Source organism: Nicotiana tabacum, chromosome 10 (genome assembly GCF_000715075.1).
Source record: "Nicotiana tabacum cultivar K326 chromosome 10, ASM71507v2, whole genome shotgun sequence".
NCBI lineage: Eukaryota > Viridiplantae > Streptophyta > Magnoliopsida > Solanales > Solanaceae > Nicotiana > Nicotiana tabacum.
Genome location: NC_134089.1, coordinates 89,458,046 through 89,480,571, shown reverse-complemented (window position 1 = coordinate 89,480,571; position 22,526 = coordinate 89,458,046). Strand labels below are relative to the sequence as shown.

The 22,526-nt window shown below is 36.9% G+C and overlaps 1 protein-coding gene across 2 annotated transcripts; it reads left to right on the top strand.

Moving 5' to 3' along the window:
- Nucleotides 1-603: 603 nt before the first annotated feature.
- Nucleotides 604-16,172, top strand: LOC107767707 (uncharacterized). 2 transcript variants are annotated; one of them, XM_016586793.2, is made up of 11 exons: nt 604-896; nt 1,691-3,829; nt 4,969-5,661; nt 5,974-6,663; nt 7,679-9,023; nt 11,137-11,486; nt 11,572-11,769; nt 13,199-13,356; nt 13,586-13,677; nt 13,754-13,860; nt 15,824-16,172. In XM_016586793.2, the coding sequence occupies exons 2-10, from the start codon at nt 3,140-3,142 to the stop codon at nt 13,795-13,797; spliced, it is 4,260 nt and encodes a 1,419-aa protein (XP_016442279.2). In that variant the 5' UTR covers nt 604-896; nt 1,691-3,139; the 3' UTR covers nt 13,798-13,860; nt 15,824-16,172. The 2 variants fall into 2 exon arrangements, with proteins under 2 accessions (XP_016442279.2, XP_016442281.2); XM_016586795.2 differs by having other exon boundaries at nt 607-896; nt 1,691-3,826.
- Nucleotides 16,173-22,526: the final 6,354 nt, after the last annotated feature.

Genomic DNA, 22,526 nt, shown 5'->3' with positions numbered 1-22,526 from the left:
TCTCCAAACCAAATTTACCTTATCATTTTATTTATATATTTTTACCTTCGTGGGAAATAATAGTTTTTTAAGAAGAAAAATATTTATTTGCTCTTCAAATTTTCGGAAATTTAATATGAAAGAAACTTATTTTGCTTCGAGACAAAAACATAAATACAAAAAATAAGGTATTTGTCTTTTTATATTCTTTTGTTTCGCTCCTATTTGCAAAAAAATATATTTTCTTTTAAATAGTAACAGAGACGATTTGAAGGAACCTAATTAGCAAGTTAATATGTTTTGTCTTAAATTATTTTTATGAGAACTATTAATAAATAAAATATTTACAACAATTACGGATATTTAGAAGACTTATCAATTATTGGATAATATTAAATTATATAATTTATTTAAATATTATATTTAAAATATTATAGTATAATAATATGCAATACAAAATAGAAGGAATTCATTACGAAACAACCATCCAAAGAAGGTGTAAGGGATTATACCAATTGTAGAAAGCATTTGCCCGATGCCATTTATTACTCTGAGGATAGGAGCCTACGACGTCGTTCGGTATTCAGCAAAATTTGAAAATGCCATCCGCGCTCACGCCAAAGTGATCTCGCCCCATTCCTCTTCCTCAAACGTTCACTCTCTCTACACTCCCCCCTCCCCCCTCCACAGAGTTACCGGACGGCGTAGATTCGACGGTAATGCGGTGTCGTTTGGGATGAACATGTCCACGGTGGAGAATCTGTTCGTACAAATCTTCGAGAGGAAGAATCGGATCATCGAACAAGTCAAGCAACAAACCGACCTGTATAGCCAACACCTCGCTTCTAAACTTATAATCGAAGGAATTACTCCTCCTCCATGGCTCTTGAATAATCACCAGTCGTCAAATCCTCAAGGTAATTTTTCATTTCAAGCTTTTGCTTGTATATATATGCCAATTTCTGCTGTTCCACTTTTCTAGGGTTCCGTTGTGACCCAATTAGGCGAATGCAAGTATAGGATTCAGTTCAACCATTGCCTTTGGCTCGACTTCCATATACATAGTTAAATATTAATTTTCTTTTGTAGGAAATTCAACAGTAGAATCGTTTTTACTGTACGACGTGGTAAAAGCGTAGTATTTATCGTTCCGGATAAATATAATGATTGATAAGTTACCTCATTTATCTATTGTAAATGGAACTTTTGAAATTCGAACAGCAAAGAGTTAAGGATTTTCATGTGCCCCCAGGGCTTAGTTCAAGGGGTAAAGGTTGAGGGACTTGTGACTTAGGTCACAGGTTCGAGCCCTGCGCCATGCCAACTGAACCTGGTAGTTAAGTGGAGAAGCTAGAGGAGCGGTCCCATTATCCCCGAGTTTCGAAGGCTGTAGTTGGTCCTAAGAGTTGGCCCCACACGTTCACAAAAAATATAAGTTTAGGTTTTTCATGTTTCTTCACTCTTCCCCTTTTTCTTCTGTTCGGTACAGCTAAAATGTGCTTGTGTATGTCCTTTTTGTGGTCTTGCTGGTTTTCAAACCCAAATTATAAAGAAAACCACAATTTAACCAAAAAAAATGTCTTCTTTTCCCTTAATAAATTTACATTTGAAACTTTCAATTGCTAATTTCTACACTTCGATAGTTTCATGTTTTGGCTTGGTTGAAGGAACACTTAGATCTCTCTCTCTCTTCTCTCTCATTTTTTTCCAGAGCTGAACAAAGAAGAGCTGATTTCTGAAATTTTAGTTCCACGACCACGGCCACCTACTGTGCGCCATGCTAGTGCTCGTTGCTCATTGAACAAGAGGCCAGTTGTCACAGATGACAACGAAGATCTGTCTCATGGAACATTCTCCGAGATTCATACTTCCGACAAAGGCCTTTATCACGCAGATGGGACAGCTAATAAAGTTGTAGATCATGATAATAACCAGGAATATGCTCTGAAAGGTGTTCCCGAGCTTGATGTAAGTGTTAACTCTCCCCTAGATCAGAGAGATACAAGATTCCAGAACAATCGTAATGATCTAGACCGGTCACTAGCTAGAATACAAAGGTCTAAGTCTAGACAAAAGGCTCTTCAGCTTCGTAATAGTGCACAAGGGGAAGTGGAGGGCTGCTCCAGTCAGCAGAAAAATTGTGATGCTGCCTCTATAGGGATTGGTCTCTCTACTCCTGAACGAGTTAATCTCAATTATGGGTTGCAGATATTGTCTGAACCTTGTGTAGTTAGTAATGGTAGTGGCGGGTTGAGGGAATCAGCTGAAAGAAATCATGAAGGTCAAGAAAGGGACATCAATTTACATACTGGTGAGAGTTCTAAGCATGAAACATCTGCGAAGCAACTTGACTGTGCGAAAAGTCATACAAAAAAAGTGGATAGCTTGTCTGATGTTGCTGAGAAAAGTCATACAAAAAAAGTGGATAACTCTTTTGCTACAGCTTCAAGCCACAAACGTAGCTGCAATTTTGCTTCCAAAGGTATCAATTTGTCTGCCTCTGCTTCTCAACTAATTGATTTTTCCAACAAGTCAGACCACTTGTTGGAATCTTTTCCTGTTGGTAGTGAAGCTATCAAATTAAAGGAATTTGTAGAAGTACACCAGCATGAGGGGATTGAAAATAGAGTCACAAGGTCCAGAAGTAATGCCAAACAACTGAACTGTATAAATGATTCTCTTAAAGTGGATGGTTCTGCTGGCGTAGTTCAAAACGATGATCATACCCAAGCACGCTCTACAGGTTGTGTGTCAGGTAGGTCATGGGAAGAGACTAATACATCTAATACTCACAAGCCAATAGTCAAAGGCTGCCTGAAAACTAAGAAGAAGAATGACATTTATTGTGGTAGGATCACAAGATCCAAGAGTATGGCCAAAAAATTGCCTTGTCTGGTTGATGATTCACATGCCACTATATCTGCATTCTCAGATAGGTTGAGCACTGATGTTTTTGCTACAGCAATTGGTGGATCATCAGAAGTGTTATCTGACAATCCTGGTTCATTCAAGTCAGTTAAACCTTCTCTTGGATCAGATCAGAAAAGCAAAAAGACACAAAATAACATTGGCAACGAAGTCACAACAGAGCCTGTAACTTCCACTGTTGCTGGTTCTGAAGGTGCCCATTCTATATCTGCTGATTCAGAGAAGTCTTCCAATGAAAAATGACGAAACTCATTGTCCAACAGGCAGTAAATCGATCATCCCTTGCTCTGATAACAATGACACCCATAATCAGCAAGGAAACACTGAAGCTGCGACGGAAGGATCTCCCACTTTTAGGTCTAGAACCAGCAATTCTGACCCAGAAGTGGGAGTGGAATGTCTGGTTGCCAATCCTTCACCTGATTGTTTTATGTCAATGAAGCCGAAACAACTTCACTTTGATGACATGGAAAAGTGTAACCTGAAGAGGAGCTTTACTCCTAACTTTGAGGAGAAGAGCTTGAAACCAACAGATGATATTTCCAATACCTCACTAGAACCAACCTCACAAAAGAAGATGTCCGGCAGCCCTGTGGATAACAGATTTTCTTGGGAACAGTCAATACCCGAGCAGGAAATTTCAAGTAAGTTAGACGACGTTCCAGGGAGTTCTTTTGCTTTGAAAATCAGAGACCCTGCTGGTACTGGAATGAATGGCTGTGTATCAGACATGAATGGACATCTTGCATCAGGGAATACTATATATGAGTCAATGGGCAGACAATGTTCTCGGCAATCTCCTTATATGCATGATGATAAGACACTGTCAAATGATGTTGGTCATTATGATGCAGAGCCTCAGCATGTTAAACTCAATTTAGAAGAATCACATAATTCTGTGGTAGAACTGCACGCAGAGGTGGTATGTTTCACTCTTATGTTTTTCTTACATGCATTCTTTTTTGGCTTCAGGCTATCTTGGTAAAAGCTGCATGACAAAGTAATATGGTCCTAATATCCATTATTACATTTTTATTTTTTAGCTTCATTATCTATTTTTGGATATCATGGAGTGTATTAACAGTTTTATGGTGTATGGATCTCTTGATTTGGCATCGGGACGTCCTTATGATAGATCTGCAATTGATTGATGTATATTATTTAGTTACATTTATAAACTTTTTGCTGCTCCTAATTTTAGAACTATGTATTTCAGTAGGCATATATGTTTTACTTTGCCAACTTTTGGATGCCTGCAGATTCTGAATCTGATTAAGTAGCTTTGATTTAATAATTCGGAAAAGAAGATCATCTACTACTTAATTAAGGTGATTTTTGTGTGTTTTGCTTTGTCTTTTCTTTATAACTATGTTCAGTTATGAGTTTGTTAGGTTTGTTCTGAATTCGGATGACTTACTTAAGACTTGAAAGAGAGTATCTATATCATGATGTGATCAAACACTTACACTCAAGCCATATTTCTGGTAGATATGTACTGGTTTTGACCTACATCATATATGACTGATACACAAAGAAACGATGTGTAAGTCATCTCTGAAATTAATAGTGGCACTAGCATCATTGTTTGCATTCAAAGTTTGGGCAGGAACTCTAGTAACTCATAGGAACTTGATATTCTATAATTCGGCAACACCTTGGAGTCCTTTCCAATTTTTAGTCAAGTGGAGAAAAGGTAGATGGTTGCCCTCTTTCTTTATATTAGGGGTGTAGGCCCCTCTTTTGGCTGCTACATGAAGAAGCTGTTTGAGCTTAGAACCTGCTTTTCTTGCAATACAACTTTTTATTTCAGAAGGAAAAGCACTAACACATGCTCCTCTATTATGCAAGTTCAATCAATTTATTCCCTGTATGAAATTTTTGGATTTTTAATGTAGTTTGTATTTGTTTTGAGTAGTAACACACAGAATTTACACAATTTTGTGGTATCTAGGCAGAACAATGCTCTGCTGACGTGTAACTCATTTTTTAGTTCGCAAGGGAAAGTTAAGCATTGGTTTCAACCTTATCTGAGTCTGAACTTTTTCTCCCATGGCTGGACAGGGAGGTAACAGTTGTGACAGGAATGCTCAGTGTCTACCTGCATCTTATGTTGCCAACACCAAAATTGCTGCAGCACCTTACATCTCAAGTTTGACTAAAAAGGTGACTGGAGATTCCCAGGATTGCTTGGCAAAGAACTTTGAAATTGAAGATCCAACTTTCATTTCCCAAGATGCGAAGAGACAGTCTTGCATGCCAAATGATCCAAATTTAACTTGTTTTAGTGGTGAAAACAGTGATGGAGATGTTACCATCAAGTGCAACATTGATAGCGATTCCCATCAGAAGGAGAATGACTTGGATACGTCTAGTCCCCTACAATCTGGTCACAATGATAATGAGAATCTCAATCTCTCCGTATCAAGTGATATTGAAAATGCAAAGGTGCTGTCGTTGTTTGATGGCAGATTCAGATCTTCTAAGATGGATTCATGGCCACAAGTCAAGAGGAAAAATATTGAAGATAAGCAGGCTAACTGCTTTTCTGATTGTCCAAAATCTGAAATGTCAAAGCTTTACCGGATACATATGGATGCTATAAGCTTAAACATCAATACCATTCAAGAAAAATCAGACAATGTTGTGGAACATACACCTTTCAGAGTCAAGAGTTCTAATGCAGGTATATCCGAGAAAATAAACTGTCATTTGAGAGAAGGAGCACCTTCCTCGCCAAAGCTGCAAAAAGAAGTGGTATGTGAAGAAGCTGTTTGAGCTTAAAACCTGCTTTTCTTGCAATGCAGTTTTTTATTTCAGTAAGAAAAACTCTAGTGCGTGTTCTTTTATTATGCATGTCCAATCGTTGTTCCTTGTATGAATTTTTTTGATCTTTTATGTAGTCTATGTTTTGTAAGTAGTAAACACTCAGAATTTACAAAGTTTCTGTGGTATCCAGGCAGAACAATGTTCTGCTGACATATTACTCAATTTTCGCTTAGCTATAGAAAGTTATGCATTGCTTATAAGCTTATCTGAGGCTGAAACTTTTCCCTCATGGTTGGACAGGGAGGTAACAGTTGTGACAGGAATGCTTGTCTACCTGCATCTTATGTTGCCAACACTGAAACTGCTGCGACACATAACATCTCAACTATGGCCGAAAAGGTGACTGGCAATTCCCAGGATTGCTTGGTGAAGGAACTTGAAATTGAAGATCTGACTTCCATTTCCCAAGATACAAAGAGAGAGTCTAGTATGCCAAATGATCGAAATTTATATTGTTTTGATGGTGAAAGTAGTCATGGAGATGTGTGTGTCAAGTGCGATATGGATAGGGATTCCCATCAGAAAGAGAATGACATGCCTACATGGAGTCCTCAACAATCTGGATGCAATGATGAGCAGAATCTCAATCTTTCCATATCAAGTGAAATTGAAAATTCAAGGGAGTCCTTGCTGTTTGATGGAAGATTCAGATCTGCTAAGCTGGATTCGTGGCCACAAGTTAAGAGGAGAAGAATTGAAGATAGGCAAACTAAATGCTTTTCTGTTTGTCCAAACTCTCAAATGTCAAAGCTTTATCACATGCAGATGGATGCTATAAGCTTAAACTTCAACACCACTCAAGAGCAATCAGACAGTGTTTTGGAACTTACACCTTTCAGAGCCAAGAGTTCTGATGTGTGTATATCCGAGAAGAAAAATTGTTCTTTTGGAGAAGGAATTAGTTCCTTGTTGAAGCTGCAAAATGAAGTGGTACAATACTTAAATTGAATTTATTCCTTGCATATTTAAAATGATGTTCACATTCTTTTGTATACACAAGTTGACTTCATTGGCGTATACAATATTTTAATGGGACGAGGTTTAGGAGTAAGAATTTCCTATTGCACTGCCTTTTTCCAATTTGTTTAGCTGGGAAACAAAATCTTATTTTGCAATTTCCATCTTGCACTACAAATTGAACTACTGTGAAAGATTTCTTCATGTCTCTTCTTACCATTTACTGCTATTTTCTTGAAGCACATGTTCACTCTGGTAATAGCTGTGACTCTTCCATTATAGGCAGACCTACAGCAAAGGTTTTTTGCATGCATTTCTTTACACTATCTACTGTCTTTTGTTTGGGGCACATGTCACATTGATTGCTGATAATAGCCGTGACCTTCAAGTAAACCTCTCTTTTGTAGTTATACTAATATTTTCTTGTTTGGACGACCTACAAATTGTTTTGAAATACACAAATATTCGCTCAAGTCAGATCGATTCATTAAAGAAGAGAATAAAGGATAAGAAACAGAGGAAGACCCGATTTTATTTTTAGCAGACTATTATCTTTATTTGTGTGTGTGTGTGTGTGTGGGGGGGGGGGGATGGAATGAGAGATCTGGGAAGGAGTACCATGCGCCGAAAAACAGCTATCCATGTTAAGTGTGTTTGCTTTGGCAATTGTGACCTCAAGGGCAAATTAATGACTGCATGAAAGATGTAAAGTCCTGCCATATTCTGCTTGTCATGAAGTCCATTTGGCGGACTAATGTGTTTCAGGTTGTTTGATGACTCACATTTCTTCAAGTCTAGTTTGATTTTTTCAGGGGCAAGTTGTTAAATCTGATCAACTGCCAAGATCATCTACTGTATTGCACCTTGTAAAGAAAAAACTAGGAATCCTTTCTTTGCTTATAATAATATTGCGATCTTTTTGCCATGATTCAGCTGGCTATCTTAACTTCCTCTAGGACATAATTTCTGCCATGTCACTTATCTGCAGGATGCGGTACATTTTAAACAGTTCGGATCTGCTTCCTCTTCTGATGACAAACTGTTACGTGTATCTCATGTCTCAAGTTTGTTTAAAGAGCCAGCTGAAAAGGAACTGGAAACTGGAGAAGAACATGAACTCCTTTCTGATGCTGAAAAATCCTCTGATGAACAAGACATTTCAGACTTGCTGCACCTTGAAAAGAATGTTAAGTTGGATAATCCTAAAGACGTGACTTGTTTGGAGAGAAAATCTCATACTGGAGACCAGAGCCTATATTCCCAATCATGTGTTAGCAGTTCTCCGCAAAATAAAGACTTGGATATCACCGATGCTGATCAATCTAAGCCTGTGCTCGAGGGTTTCATTATTGATGCCTCAACAGCAGATGGGGAAATGGATATTGCCCAATTTGGGATCAGCTATGATAACCTGAACTTTCCAAGCACAACAATTCAGCGTGCTAGCATTCTGGAGCGCATCTGCAAATCAGCTAGTGCAAATACACCCTTATCTCATCTCACATCTGCTTTTGGGTTGCACCATACTCAAAATCTATATCAATCTTTACCTAATGGGCTTCTTGAGCACCTGGATCTGAGGAGCACCTTGTTTCCGGAGGAGGGTGTCAACAAACAGCTTAGGGCAAGTTATAGCTGTGTGGATGAAGTGAATGATTCTAAACTGGAGATACCTTGTTCTGATTATCAATCTTCTTACCAATGTCAATTTGGAGGGAGGTCAGGGAGCCAATACCAGTCTCCTGTTGGAAAGTTTTGGGAAAGGATCTCGTCACATTCTACCAGTTCAGAGAAGCGTTTGAGCTCAAACCCGGAGCTCACGTGTTTCCCAATTGAGGAGGATCCCAATAGTAGTGAGGAGAATGAGGCTGCAGATGAGGTGGCTGGTAAAATCTGTGATGAATTTGATTCAACGGTAGTGAATAGTCATGTCAAAAGACTACCACTTGCTGATGTAACTGACTCATATCTGAATCCTCCCGCTTCAATCTCTGAAGCTGAGAGGTCTCATGCTAGGGGAAGTCTGGATTCTCTTAAGACAGATGCTAGCTGCACTGGGCATCATAATAAAGCCAAAAGAAAGCTTGGAAGTAGCTTCAAAAATATGAGTGGGGCAAAGGTGAAACAGAGTTTTTTGATGGGTGCAAAAGGAATTAAACAAGGTAAGGAATCCCTTAGGAGGTCTAGTAGGCAAAAGTTATCATCTAAATCCAGTTTTAAGAGCGAGAGACAGAACCTATCAGAAAAAGGGGCAAGACAGAACAACATTGTCTCAAATGTGACTTCATTTATACCACTAGTCCAACAGAAACAAGCAGCTGCTGTATGTACAGGTAAAATATCATTTTTCCCCTTCTTTTATAGCAAAATTTGGAACTATCCTTATAAAAATAAAAAGAGGAAAAAAAGAATTTGTAAATAATCTTGGTGACCTTTTGTGGCAGGATGCTTGCTAGCATTAAATGGTACTCCCTCCGGTCCACAATAAGTGACCAATTTGCCTTTTTATTTTGGTCCAAAATAAGTGTCTATAATCAAGAAAAACATCAATTGTTTTTTCAAAATTACCCTTACGTATCCCTAAAAAATCTTTTACTCCTCACATTAAATTATGCTGCAACATTTAATTAAGGGTAGTTTAGTCATACTAACTATTTTTGTCTAAAATTTAGTATTTCCTTAATGGGTGTGCCCAAGGCTAATTGGTCACTTATTGTGGACCGGAGGGAGTATTTGTTAATCTCGGTAGAACTTAGCATAGTAGGATATTGATGAAAGTGAATCAAGTTTTCTGTTATGACTTAACGTGGTACTTAAACAATTAACTTTGGTGGTGTTTTGCATCAATAAATCTGATCTCCCTGGACTTTGATTTTGGAGATTGGAAAATTCAGTGGTTTCTCCTTTTTTTTTTTTCCTCCGGAAAAAGGCCAGTGGTCGTTGGCCTTTGGTTGTCATTGTAGCATCTCCTATGTTCTTCTATGGAGTATCATGCTTCTACTATGCCTTAGGCATGTTATATCTTTTTTTTTCCGTTGAGTATGTTATACCTGAAATTTGAGAGTTTGAAGTTTGAAGCTTTAGTGGCTCTTTCAGAAGTATTCAAGGTAATACCTGATTAGCCTTTGATTATGTGATAATAGCACCTCATTATTCTGGTAAGAGAATAGCACATTGTATAATTCTCCGAATTTACTCACTTTCAGGCTTCAACTGTTTATTTTGGTTGTGCCGTGGTGGTTGATGGGGGATGAATCTAGATTGCTACTAGCTTCTTCTTTCTTCTTTTTCTCTGCCAAAAAGATTGCTTTTGGTATTTCACTGTGTGATAGGAAGAAGTTAATAACAATCTTTACTTATAGCCCGTTTGGCCAAGCTGCAAAAATCAGCTTATTTTGAGAAGTGTTTTTTTTCAAAAGTGCTTTTCTCAAAAGTACTTTTGGTGAGAAGCAGTTTGTGTTTGGCTAATTTGTTTGAAAAGCACTTCTGAGCAGCAATTAGTGTTTGGCCAAACTTTAAAAAACTGCTTCTAAGTGTATTTTTCTCAAAAGTGCTTCTCAAAAAACTGCTTTTGGAGAGAAGCTACTTTTTTCTGCTTCTCCAAAACTGCTTCTGCTTCTCCTCAAAAGCACTTTTTTTCCTTTGAGAAGCTTGGTCAAACACCTCAATTTTTGGCCAAAAGTGCTTTTGGCAAAAAAAAAAAAAGCACTTTTGGCAAAAAATAAGCTTGGCCAAACAGGCTATTAGTGTGATGTTTAATGTTTGCATTCTACAGGAACATAAATGAGGATTTAAAAACTAAAACAAGCTTCTTAGCAGAGTATCACATTTGGTTGATGATACACTGGAGATATCAAAACTAGGTGGTGAGAATTTGTGCTTTTTTCTTTCACTGAATTTTCCAGGTAGAAAAGTAGGACATGATGGATGAAAAAGTTCTATTTAGGTGACACCAATTAGTTGGGATTAAGTTTTTAGTCATGTTAGTATGTGTACTATAGGTCCAATATTACTAGGAGTCTTGTGAGTCCTAATAGAGATTTATATGCCAGTAGAAAGTAAGAGAACTTTTAGTCCCTTTTGTTTTTATTTGTGTTTTGTATAATATTGGATATAGATGAGCTTAATGGAGCAACATCAGAAATGATATACCCAACCCCAAGCGACCTCGGCTTGCATGGGATTGAGGCATAGTTGTTTTCTTTCACTGAATTGGATTCCCTTGTGATGATATATTGCAAGCCAAAGAAAATCAATCTTGAAGATTCAACGTGTTACTGCCCCCACCTTTGCAGCTTTGCTTATCTTGATCAGTAATGCAAACTTTTCCCACCCACCCTTTCTCCTGCATGCCAAGTCAGATTATGCAAAATGAAGCTTGTGCATGATCAAGGGATGCCTTTTGATAGTACTGGTGTAATTACTAAGTTTTCTGTTATTCCACAGTAAAGAGAGACATCAAAGTGAAGGCTCTGGAAGCTGCTGAAGCTGCAAAACGCCTGGAAGAGAAAAAAGAGAACGAGCGTAAGATGAGGAAAGAAGCAATGAAGCATGAGCGGGCACGGTTGGAGCAAGAAAATTCAAAACAATTGGAATTACACAAGAAAAAGAAGGAAGAGGAAAAGAAGAAAAAGGAGGCTGATGCAATAACAAGGAAAAGGCTGAGGGAAGAAGAAGAGAAAAATGACAAGGAAAAGAAAAGAAAGCGAGTAGAAGAAGCACGACGACAGCAGAGAGAGCATGAGGATAAAACTCATGCGAAAAGAGCGGAGAAAGGCAAAGGAATTCTCACTATTGTATGCAACATTCTTGTTTAAAATTCTGCCTTTTCTGCTTGTGTTTTGTTCTGCTGGCACTAATTATTGATTACTTTTGCTGTAGGACGAAAAGATGACAGATAAAAAGAAATGTAATAGTGACGTGGAAAAGTGTCAAACAGAGAAAGAAAGAGTAGGAAAGACCTTCAAGAAGCAAGAGACTGAACCCAAGCCGGTGGAACCCGTGAGAAATGATTCATTTCAAGCAACGACACCACCAGGAAAATGTCACGTTTCTGACAATTCTACTGATCATGAAAAGGTAATGCATCTCCATAGAAACGTCTTAGTTAGTAGCTGATCAGTAGCTAAGTTCTTTACAAGTTCTGATTGTCCACGATGTGCACTTGCTTTTCTCTGCAGCATCACTATATTATCCCCACCCCACCAAGAAAAAAGTTATGATTGGCTGCTATCTGTAGGAACTAGGCTATCTATACCTTGTAACCCTGTTTGCATTGTAAGATTTGAGTTCCAAAATCCCAGGGGGCTTTTGTTTTGACACGTCTTCTTTCACTTATCACTTTGAGATGCCATCCTTCAATAGGCACTCTCAGAGCACCGACTGTGCTCCCTAGCTAGTGTTTCCTGCAGAAACATCAACAACGAATCCAGTGTGCTTGAAAAGGCCTCCTCCTTTATTAGCAGTAAACCAAACAGCAACAATCCTTACATACTCATTTGTCCTTGTTTCTTCCTTTCTCTTCCACTACCTTTTAGTATCTACTTCTCTATTTATCTAATTCATTTTTAAGTTTCTCTAGTGGACAGGCTTTAATCTCTGCAGTCCAGCATGACTTTTGTTAAGAAGCAACCTAGCAAAGCATCATTAGAAAAAGAGAGACACATCCCACAGAGAAGCCAGTTCCAGTTCATTTTGCAAGGATAGATCTTGCTTTATCTAGTAGACATTCACAAAATATTATGTATGAGATGCATATGCAATTCACATATGTCATTCTACTCTGAAAGTGAAGTTAGTTGACATACAGAAGCACAATCCAATAGTGCTCAGCAAGGAGTGGACTTAGGTCTGAAGCCGTTTTTTATGTATGCTACAAAATTGGTTGACTTTTTATTATTGTGCCAAAGGCAAGGAGCTTACCTGCTTCTGATGCAAATGGGTTGTGTGCTGCTACTGCCCAAACAATCCTAGCCATTATATTGTATTCTCTGAACTCTAGTCCTGCCCTCTTCCTTTTTCTATTTTCTACAGAAACTTTCACAGGAGAAAGTTAAAAGACAATGCATCCCATAGCAAGTTCATAATCTAGATGAAGAATGGCTATGTTATTTCTCCTTATAAAAAATGGCTATGTTATTTCTCCTTATAAAAAATGGCTATGTTATTTAGTCACTTTCTGCTAACAGAATTAGTGACAGTTCAATATTGTGCCAAATATAAAGAACTTACCTGATTGAGATACAAAGAAGCGCTGTGCTGCTACTGCTCAAACCACTTCTAGCCTTTCATCGTATTCTTGGATCTGTTAGGCATGCCCGTTTTTCTATATTCTTCAGAATTCTGAAGTTGTTAGGTTACAATCCATTTGGGACACTTGCCTTACCTAGGTAAAATTTTATATTTCACTAATTATAGAAAGAAGGCTTGTTTTATATTGTCTGATCCAATGTTCATAAATAGAGTTTTGCTTTCAGTCCTCACACTTGCATGCATTTTATTTGCATAGGTAACATGTGTATTGGGGAAACCTGATGCAAACACTGAATGCGTTGCCAAGAAAAGTCAAGAGAAATCATATGAGATCTCACCTTATCAGTGCTCCGATGATGAAGAGGATGAGGATGAAGATCTACCCATTCGAAAATTTGTTCCCTCATGGTCCAGGTGATTAAATTAATTCCTTATTAGCACCTGAAGCAATAAATCTTCAGGTTTTCCTTTACATTATATTGGAAGCTGATCATTATGTTTGATAGTTACAAACAGTAAAGAAAATAATAACCTTAACTGTCTTAGATCCTCATTGCTTTTGCACTGCATATGTAATATTTAGCTTGTTATGTACCTGTTAACATTCTTCTTAACCAAAATTGGTTGTTTCTTGTTTATGCAGCAAACTCAGTGTGGCTAATGCCCTACCTCTGCAGCAAACAATTGACCCTGATTCCATATTCCCCCCCGAAAGTTTCTGCAGTATGGACGAAGGTATCTTTTTGCGCCTTATATTTAACATCTCATTTCTTTGATTGTTTTCACAATTAGCAACTTTCTTTCTTTGTAGTACTTGTGCCCAGGAAGTTACAGAAGAGACATGCACCGATCTGATTATGTTTTCCTAGACTCCAAGAACTTGTTTATACAAGGCTAGTGCTTCTGCTCGAAGACAAGGTTGTCTCTTCTTTCCCATGCTAACTTCCCATTCATAGTTTCTTGTTTATGCTTGTCATAACCATATACTAGAATTGACTTCTGGTGTGAATTTGGAGAAGTTTCCTCGTCCTGTGTGCCATACACTTTTTATGCTGTTAACTATATCATCCTTTTTCCTTTTCAAAAAAATTATATCAACCGTTTCCTAGAACATAAGACAGGAATTTGATCTTTTATCTGTATTTTAGCTGCTGATTTGTCTTATTCATTGCTGTTTCCTTCCAGACTAAACTTGGGGGTCAAATAAGATTTTTAGCGGAAAAAGAACCTTTCTTTTTTAATTGAAAATCCAATTTTCTCACAATTAAGGTGAATTATGAAAATGTGATCATGTCTATGCATCTAAAGGACTTGTATGAGGTTCTTGTGTGAGACAGCCAATAAATGGATTTCTTAGCCCATTTCTCCCATTCTGCTCCCCAACTCCATCCAGTTGTGATTATTTTCTATCAGTTTTATATTTAACTCCAAGGTTATTTTCATCAAAATTTAATTATCTCCAAAACCTGGTTTTATTTCCTCACTAGTAATCTTTTCTTTTTCCATCTCACTGATAATCTGTATAAAGCGGTGGTCAGACCGGCCATGTTATATGGGGTAGAGTGCTGACCAGTTAAGAACTCATATATCCAGAAGATGAAAGTAGCAGAGATGAGGATGTTAAGGTGGATGTGCGGGCACACTAGGATGGATAAGATTAAGAATGAAGAGATTAGGGAGAAGGTAGGTGTGGCCCCCGTGGATGACAAGATGCGGGAAGCGAGACTTGGATGGTTTGGGCATGTGCGAAGGAGAAGTCCAGATGCCCCGGTCAGGAGGCGTGAGCGGTTGGCCTTGGCGGGTTCGAGAAGAGGGAGAGGGCGACCTAAGAAGTATTAGGGAGAAATGATCAGGATGGATAAGATTAAGAATGAAGATATTAGGGAGAAGGTGGGTGTGACCCTTGTGGATGACAAGGTGGGTCAGACCGGCCATGTTATATGGGGCAGAGTGCTGACCAGTTAAGAACTCATATATCCAGAAGATGAAAGTAGTAGAGATGAAGATGTTAAGGTGGATGTGCGGGCACACTAGGATGGATAAGATTAGGAATGAAGATATTAAGGAGAAGGTGGGTGATGCGGGAAGCGAGACTTAGATGGTTTGGGCACATGCGAAGGAGAAGCCCAGATGCTCCGATCAGGAGGTGTGAGCGGTTGGCCTTGGCGGGTTCGAGAAGAGGGAGAGGGCGGCCTAAGAAGTATTGGGGAGAAGTGATCAGGCAGGACATGGCGTGGCTTTGGATTTTCGAGGACATAGCCCTTGATAGGAAGGTGTGGAGGTCGAGCATTAGGGTGTTAGGATAGGAGGTAGTTGATACGGTTTGTCGATGGGAGAGGCTGGTCTGATAATGTTGGGTCCTAAGCTGCTACCGATTATTGTTGTGTCCACACTATTCTTTCGTTTTTCATAATAGCGGGCTTTATTCACTGGTTTTTGTTATTTTTCTTATCTATTTACTTGTTCTTATGCTGTTGTTATTGCTGATATGGTTCTAACATTTTGTCTCTCTTGTCTCTTTTCCTTTTTTTGAGCCGAGGGTCTTTCAGAAACAACCTCTCTACCCCTCCGGGGTAGGAGTAAGGCTTGCGAACACTCTACCCTCCCCAGACCCCAATTATGCGAACTCACTAGGTTGTTGTTGTTTTTGTTGACTGATAATCTGCCACTAAATTTCAAGGCATTGGTAGAAGCAATTTCCTAACTTATATCGTGCACGTCTGTTATCAGCTTAATCATAAAACAGAATGCAGTAAATATAACCTGATTTCATCAGTCGTTTGTTTGTCCAAGAAATTTCTCTTCCATGCATGTATCTCATATCCAGGACAAAAGCCCACGAATTTACGAGTTCACCTCTATATATTTTTTGTTGTTGTAGGATTGTATACATAAATTGTACAGATGGAAAGATGACTTGCTATGCAGCTCGGCAAAACAAGCTTTAACGGCTGTGCATGCTGTTGTTTTACCCCTTGAAATGTGCACTTCCAGTATCAGTGATTCAAAAACCTTTCCAATGTAAGTTGGCTTGAAGTTTTTTGTAATATGGCAATTAGTTTTAGTACATCATAATTTGAGATGATTTAAAAGCAGAACTACAGTAATCTACTTGGCTGTCTTTTGTAGAATTTTAATATCTTCTTTGGACATATTTATTCGAAACGAGAAGATAATCACAAGTTGTTATGAATGAAATGGCCGCGGATGACACATTTGGGAAGTTAGTAAATAATGTGTGGAACCCGAGTTAGGAGCACGTAAGCGTGAATTGGGTGAGGTAAAGTAGTTAAAGAGCAGTAGAATAGGCAAAATTAGCTACGGAATTTGTGTGTTAGAGTCCTTTGATTCCAGTTAAATTTATTCAATTAGTGTTTGTAATTTGCTCAGTTTATTAGTGGAAGAATTTACATTGGTTCAGATCCAACTTGTGGTGTTCAGTAACGCTCCTTACATTTTTTTGAAACTAAAAAGAACAACAAGAGCAATACCTCACAGGCTAAAGCAGGAACAAGGGGCGCAAGCAGTCTTTAGAAGTCTAAACTAAGAAAGACTTATGAACCACTTAGGAAGGATAAGAGCCGTAGCTACAAAGCAAAAGAAGTTGTCGGAGGCGATGCAACCATACTCACCTCAGCCTCTCTGGCGGCATTAGTTACCAGATTCATTCCGTGACAGCTTTAGGATAAGGAAGTCCTTTATTTTCATTTAAGAAATAGGCGGCCACTCTCTCTCTTACTTTCTTTCATTTAGTTAGGCATGGTAAAAGATCGTTGTAACTAGGCAAAATATGTCAGATATCCCCTTAAAGTTGTCCACACATTTCACTTAAACACTTTATCTTAAATAGGTTTCATTTGAACACTTTAACTATGACTTTACTGTGTCATTTAGATACAAAATTTATAGTCACCCAAACCCAAAAGGTGCGTGTAATTCACATAACAGAGCAACCAATAAGACGAGGACATGTAGAGTTAATTTAAATAAATTTGTAAAAAATAAAAATATAAAAACGAAAATCCCATCCCACCCGTCTGTCATCTTCGCCAAGGCCATAGGCCTTTTTACAGAGGTAAAAGAGTGTTGTTGAGGTGGGGTGTTGATCAGTGATCGGAACAGCATCACCGTGTCTTTCTTTTTTTTTAAGATAAAGTTAGATTGAATATATATATATATATCAACTAAAATCAATCTCCCTTCCAGAAATTTTATCCACTTGACTCGTTTTTTTCCCATTATCCCCTTTTTTCCCTCTAAGATATTCTTATTTTTCTCCTCTTAATCTTCTTCCATTTTTTCCCTAGAAAGAAAAGAAAAAAGAAAAAAGAAAAAAGAAAAACAGAAACTTTAGCAGCAACATGACGAGAAGGCAGCAGGATCATCACTATAAGCTTTTGAGATCTTTTCGCTGTGATTCTTAACATTCTCAGATCTCCAAATTTATGGTGGTTACCAAATATAAAGGTGGCAGTGGTGGCGTGCCTAGATTTTGGAGAGGAGATGATAGTAGTAGTGTGAAAGAACTAAAAATTTAAAAGAAACATTCACCAAAAAAGTTTTCCGGCAATAATTATTCACTTTCCGGCTAGATGTATGAAATGTTTATTTTTTTTGGGACCATTTTCACGCGTTTAAAATATGTGAAAAACACGTATCCTGTGACATTGTGTCTAAATAACATAGTAAAAGCCTGGTTAAAGTGTTTAAATAAAATAGACTTAAGATGAAGTGTTTAAGTAAAAAGTGTGAAAAACTTTAAGGGTGTTATGAAATAAAAGCAATTTAGTAAAACATGAACAAGAAATAAAGACAATTTAGTAAAACATGAACAAGAAAGAGATAGAGAGAAAGGAAGAAATTTTCTTCTTCAATTGTGTGTATTTTCCTATCTATTACAAGACCTTTATATAGGCATGAAAAGTGAAGAAAATATGACATGGAATATGTCATTGAACATAGAAAATATGTCATTGAATATGTCATTAACCATTTGAGAGAAAGATAATGGAGGAAGAGTAGACATCCACCATATTTTGATTTTTGTCATAACACTCCCCCTTGGATGTCCATAAATAATGTGCCTCGTTAAAACCTTATTAAGAAAAAACCCTATGGGAAAAAAATCCTAATGAAGGAAAAAGAGTACACATATTTAGAAATACGTCTTTTGGTTGCCTCGTTAAAAACCTTGCAAGGAAAACCCGATGGGACAAAACCTTGTAAGGGAAAAAGAGTACAACGCATATTAACTCCCCCTGATGAGATCATCAGTTCACATCGTTGAGCCTTCGTATCCCAATCTTGTACACTAGTTTCTTGAAGGTTGACGCCGGTAGATATTTGGTGAACAAATCAGCCATATTATTACTTGAACGGCTCCGTTCCACATTAATATCACAATTCTTTTGAAGATCATGTGTGAACAATAATTTAGGTGAAATGTGCTTTGTCCTAACTCCTTTATGAATCCTCCCTTTAATTGGGCTATGCATGTTGTATTTTCTTCATACAAAACTGTAGGTAGTTTATCACACTTCAAACCACATTTTTCTCGAATAAGATGTATAGTAGACCTCAACCATACACATTCTCGACTTGCTTCATGAATAGCAATTATCTCAGCATGATTAGAAGAAGTAGCCACGATTGATTGCTTAGTCGATCGCCAAGATATGACAGTGCCACATATGTAAACACATAACATGTTTGAGATCAAGCCTTGTGTGTGTCAGATAAATACTCCACATCGACATAACCAACAAGATCGGTATTGCAATCATTGCCATAAAATAAGCCCACATCGGTAATCCCCCTTAGATAACGCAATATGTGTTTGATTTTTTCCAATTTCTCCTTGAGCGGAGCAATATCTTGTTAAGACATTAACTGAAAAGGTTATGTCATGCCTTGTAGTATTAGCAAGATATATTAGCGCACCAATTGCATTACGATATGGTACTTTAGGACCAAGAAGCTCTTCATTATTTTCATGAGGTCGGAGTGGATCTTTATTTATATCGAGTAATCTCACAACCATCGGGGTACTTAATGGATGTGCTTTATCCACATAGAAGCTCTTTAAAATCTTTTTAGTGTATGCTGATTGAAGGACAAAAATTCTATCTTTCATATATTCGATTTGTAGACCAAAACAAAATTTTATCTTTCCAAGATCTTTCATTTCAAATTCTTTCTTTAAACAGTCTACTGCTTTAGGAAGCTTTCCGGGAGTTCTAATGATATTTGAATCATCAACATACATGGTGATTATAACAAATTCAAATCCATATCCTTTTATAAGGACACAAGGACAAATTGAATTATTCTTATACCCTTCTTTCAACAAGTATTCTCTCGGGTGATTATACCACATGGGCCCTGATTGTTTCAATCCGTATAAGGATTTTTGAAGCATTATTTAATAAATTTCTTGGAAACCTTAATATGCTCCAAGACAATTTAAATCTTTCAATTATATTCACTCTATGCATATCAAAATTTTCATATATTGCTAGATTAAAACCTGAAGTGACTATATCTACTATAAGAGAACATGTCTCCATATAATCAATGTGAGGATATTTACTAATTTTCTTGTGCCACAAGTCGTCTTTATGTCTATCGACTTGAACCTTTCGCACAAGAACACATTTATACCTCAATTGACTTTATACTTTTAGGTGTTGGACTATCCGTCCAACTTCACATTTTTCAAATGAAGTAAATTTCATTGCGTATTTTTTATTTGGCCAATCTTTTATCCGTCCAAATTTCATGACAGATTTGATCTCAAGATCCTCGTCAATATTAATCATATTGAGCGCTACATTATATTAACAATATCGTCAACAATCATTTTATGTCAGTTCCATTATTACCCAATAAAGACATAACTTATTGAGATCTCTTTATTTCATTATTTTCAGGTACCTGAGCCTCTCCCATGAGGTCTTATGAAGTATTATGTCGTGGTGCTCTTCTAGGGCACTTGCCTCCTTATTATGACCATTTTGAATATTTGCCCCTCTCCTTCTTCAAGGAGTTTTATCTTTGGAACCGATTGGTCTGTTACACTTCATGCGTGCCATAGACTCTGTCCCTCATGGACTTTATTCTATTTGGAGCATTAGCAGCTGAAATATGACATTTAGCTTTGGGTCAGCAAATGCGCCTGGCAATAATTTGTAAATGAATTATCACTTGAACTTCAAGTTTATATTTTCTTGTACGAGGATCTATATGTATTCATAATAATTCATTTCACGTATCACTTTCTCAGCTGCCCATTTTCTCCCCCTAATGTTGGAATCACCAACACATTTCCCAATTATCTCTGGGAACTCGTTTTTGTGCATTTTGGTGGCATAATTAAATCATATAACACATCCATATTTCTATATAGAAATTATTTAGTTCCTGACCCTGAACCGATTGTGATAGGGAATTTTTTTTATAACTTGGCTAGATGCGTACAAGTGTTGTTGTATATTAAATAATAAATCTCATACCAAATTTCGTTTTTGGGAGTTTTGTTCTTATAACCAATGATTTAGCTATAATTGGAGGCATACAATTTCTGCTAAACCAACTTGGATTTAAACCAGTATTATTAAGATAAATCATCATAATTTATATTCTGGAATTGTGCTCTAATAATTTGAGCAAGCAATCTTGCAAAAACCAAACTGCAAGTTGATAACAAATGCACATGTGACCATAAATAGCATCTATTAAAATCATATTATAATAAACAGTCCACATGGCAGGTGACTGGACCCATATATATATCACATTTTATTCCTTCCAGAAATCAAAGGATTCAATCCCAACCTTTAACTGGTATATCATGAGAATAAGCAGCACAAGAGAATTCTTGAAGAATCTTCTATTCTTCAATATGTGTCAATGTAATTCTTAATTAATTTTTCGCATCATAATTGAACCGATATGGTCAACCGGTCATGCCAATTAATATTTATTTTAGTAAATCTCTAGTTTACTTGTGGCATATGATTCCAGCATCATGCTTATATTTGTGTAGTACAAATAGAAAGAAGATCGGGTAACCTTTCATATTTACCCGGTATGATTATAGAAATATGAAGATATTCAATCTTCCTTTCATTTATAGTCTCAATATACCAATCACTTTGACTTATATATTTGAAACTCAAAAAGTTTCTTTTGAGACTTTACAATATCAATGTCATGAATAAGTTTATTCATCGGGGTAGTAACAAATTAGTTTTTCCGGAGTTCTTAACAACTTTTGTACTATAAGATCTTTTATCATACCATTCATATGGTAAATGTCTCCTTCACGGAGAAAATTATATCATAATAAATTATCATGGTCAAAATCATCATAAGCAAAATCATTTCTTGCTTTAATTTTGCCTTTAATAACTTTTATAAGGCATGACAAAATAATATTTGGCATATCACATGTACGCGACCAATGACATATTCATGTAACCACACAATAATATTTATTCTCTTTATTTTACTCAAACCTCCCTTAGAGGTGAGTTGTGTGGTATTCATATAATCATGAATTGCATATCTTTATTCATTACTTTTATCACGTATTGCCACATTCAACTTTAGGAATGAATTTGCATTCTCAATGCTTATCATAAGTCACATTCTCTTCAAGGAATGGATCATAATCAGCGACGTGCTTTATTATTTTCATACCAATTTGATGGTAAACATTGCTTTCACATTTTGAAGGACTATTTTGAGAACCCTTATTGTTCTCATTTTATAATCATAGTGATGATTATTATTATTTTGATATTTGGAACGCCCACGTTCATTGTTCAACCACTTGTCTTCATTGAAACTTATTATGCATTGTTATCACATTCATTTCAAGAATGGAACAAATCAAGTGGGACAATTTTCATGCCTTTTCATGAAAAATATATTATTTTTCTTTAGTCATCATTATATCATCAATATGGTACATTGGGACTCAAACCCAATGTCTTACCAATATAAAGGCATGGTAGGACCATAATAAATTGGGACTCAAACCCAACTCTTATCATTATGGAGCATCAGGACTTGATCCCGATGTCTATTCCTCAATTAATGGCATAATAGGCTAAACAATATTGAGATTCATTCTCAAGCCTTAATTTCAATCACATGCCAAAAAAAGTTATACACAACTAATTTGCAACTTAGCAAATCAAATTTGCTTTCTTAAATAAGTTTACAAATCTCAAATCAGCGTAAAGCTTTATTAATTATTTGTAGCATCTATATGAAATACAACCGTTTGTAGTCAGAATATTACTTCTAAATTCTATTAGAGTTTAAAAGGATCATAAAATCATTGTCATAATATTTATTGAGTCTCTCTCAAAAATATTGTTGTTTTCGGGGTATATCCTACCTATTGGATTTGATTTAACACCATCACTTTCCTTCACTCAATTCAACCAAGCAGTTAGTGAATAAATTTATCAAAAGTACACCATATAGATAACAACACACATATAATACTAATACATAAATTCAGTATTTATATTACCTGAAAAGTGACATTATAGGTAACAACTTACCAGTTGTAG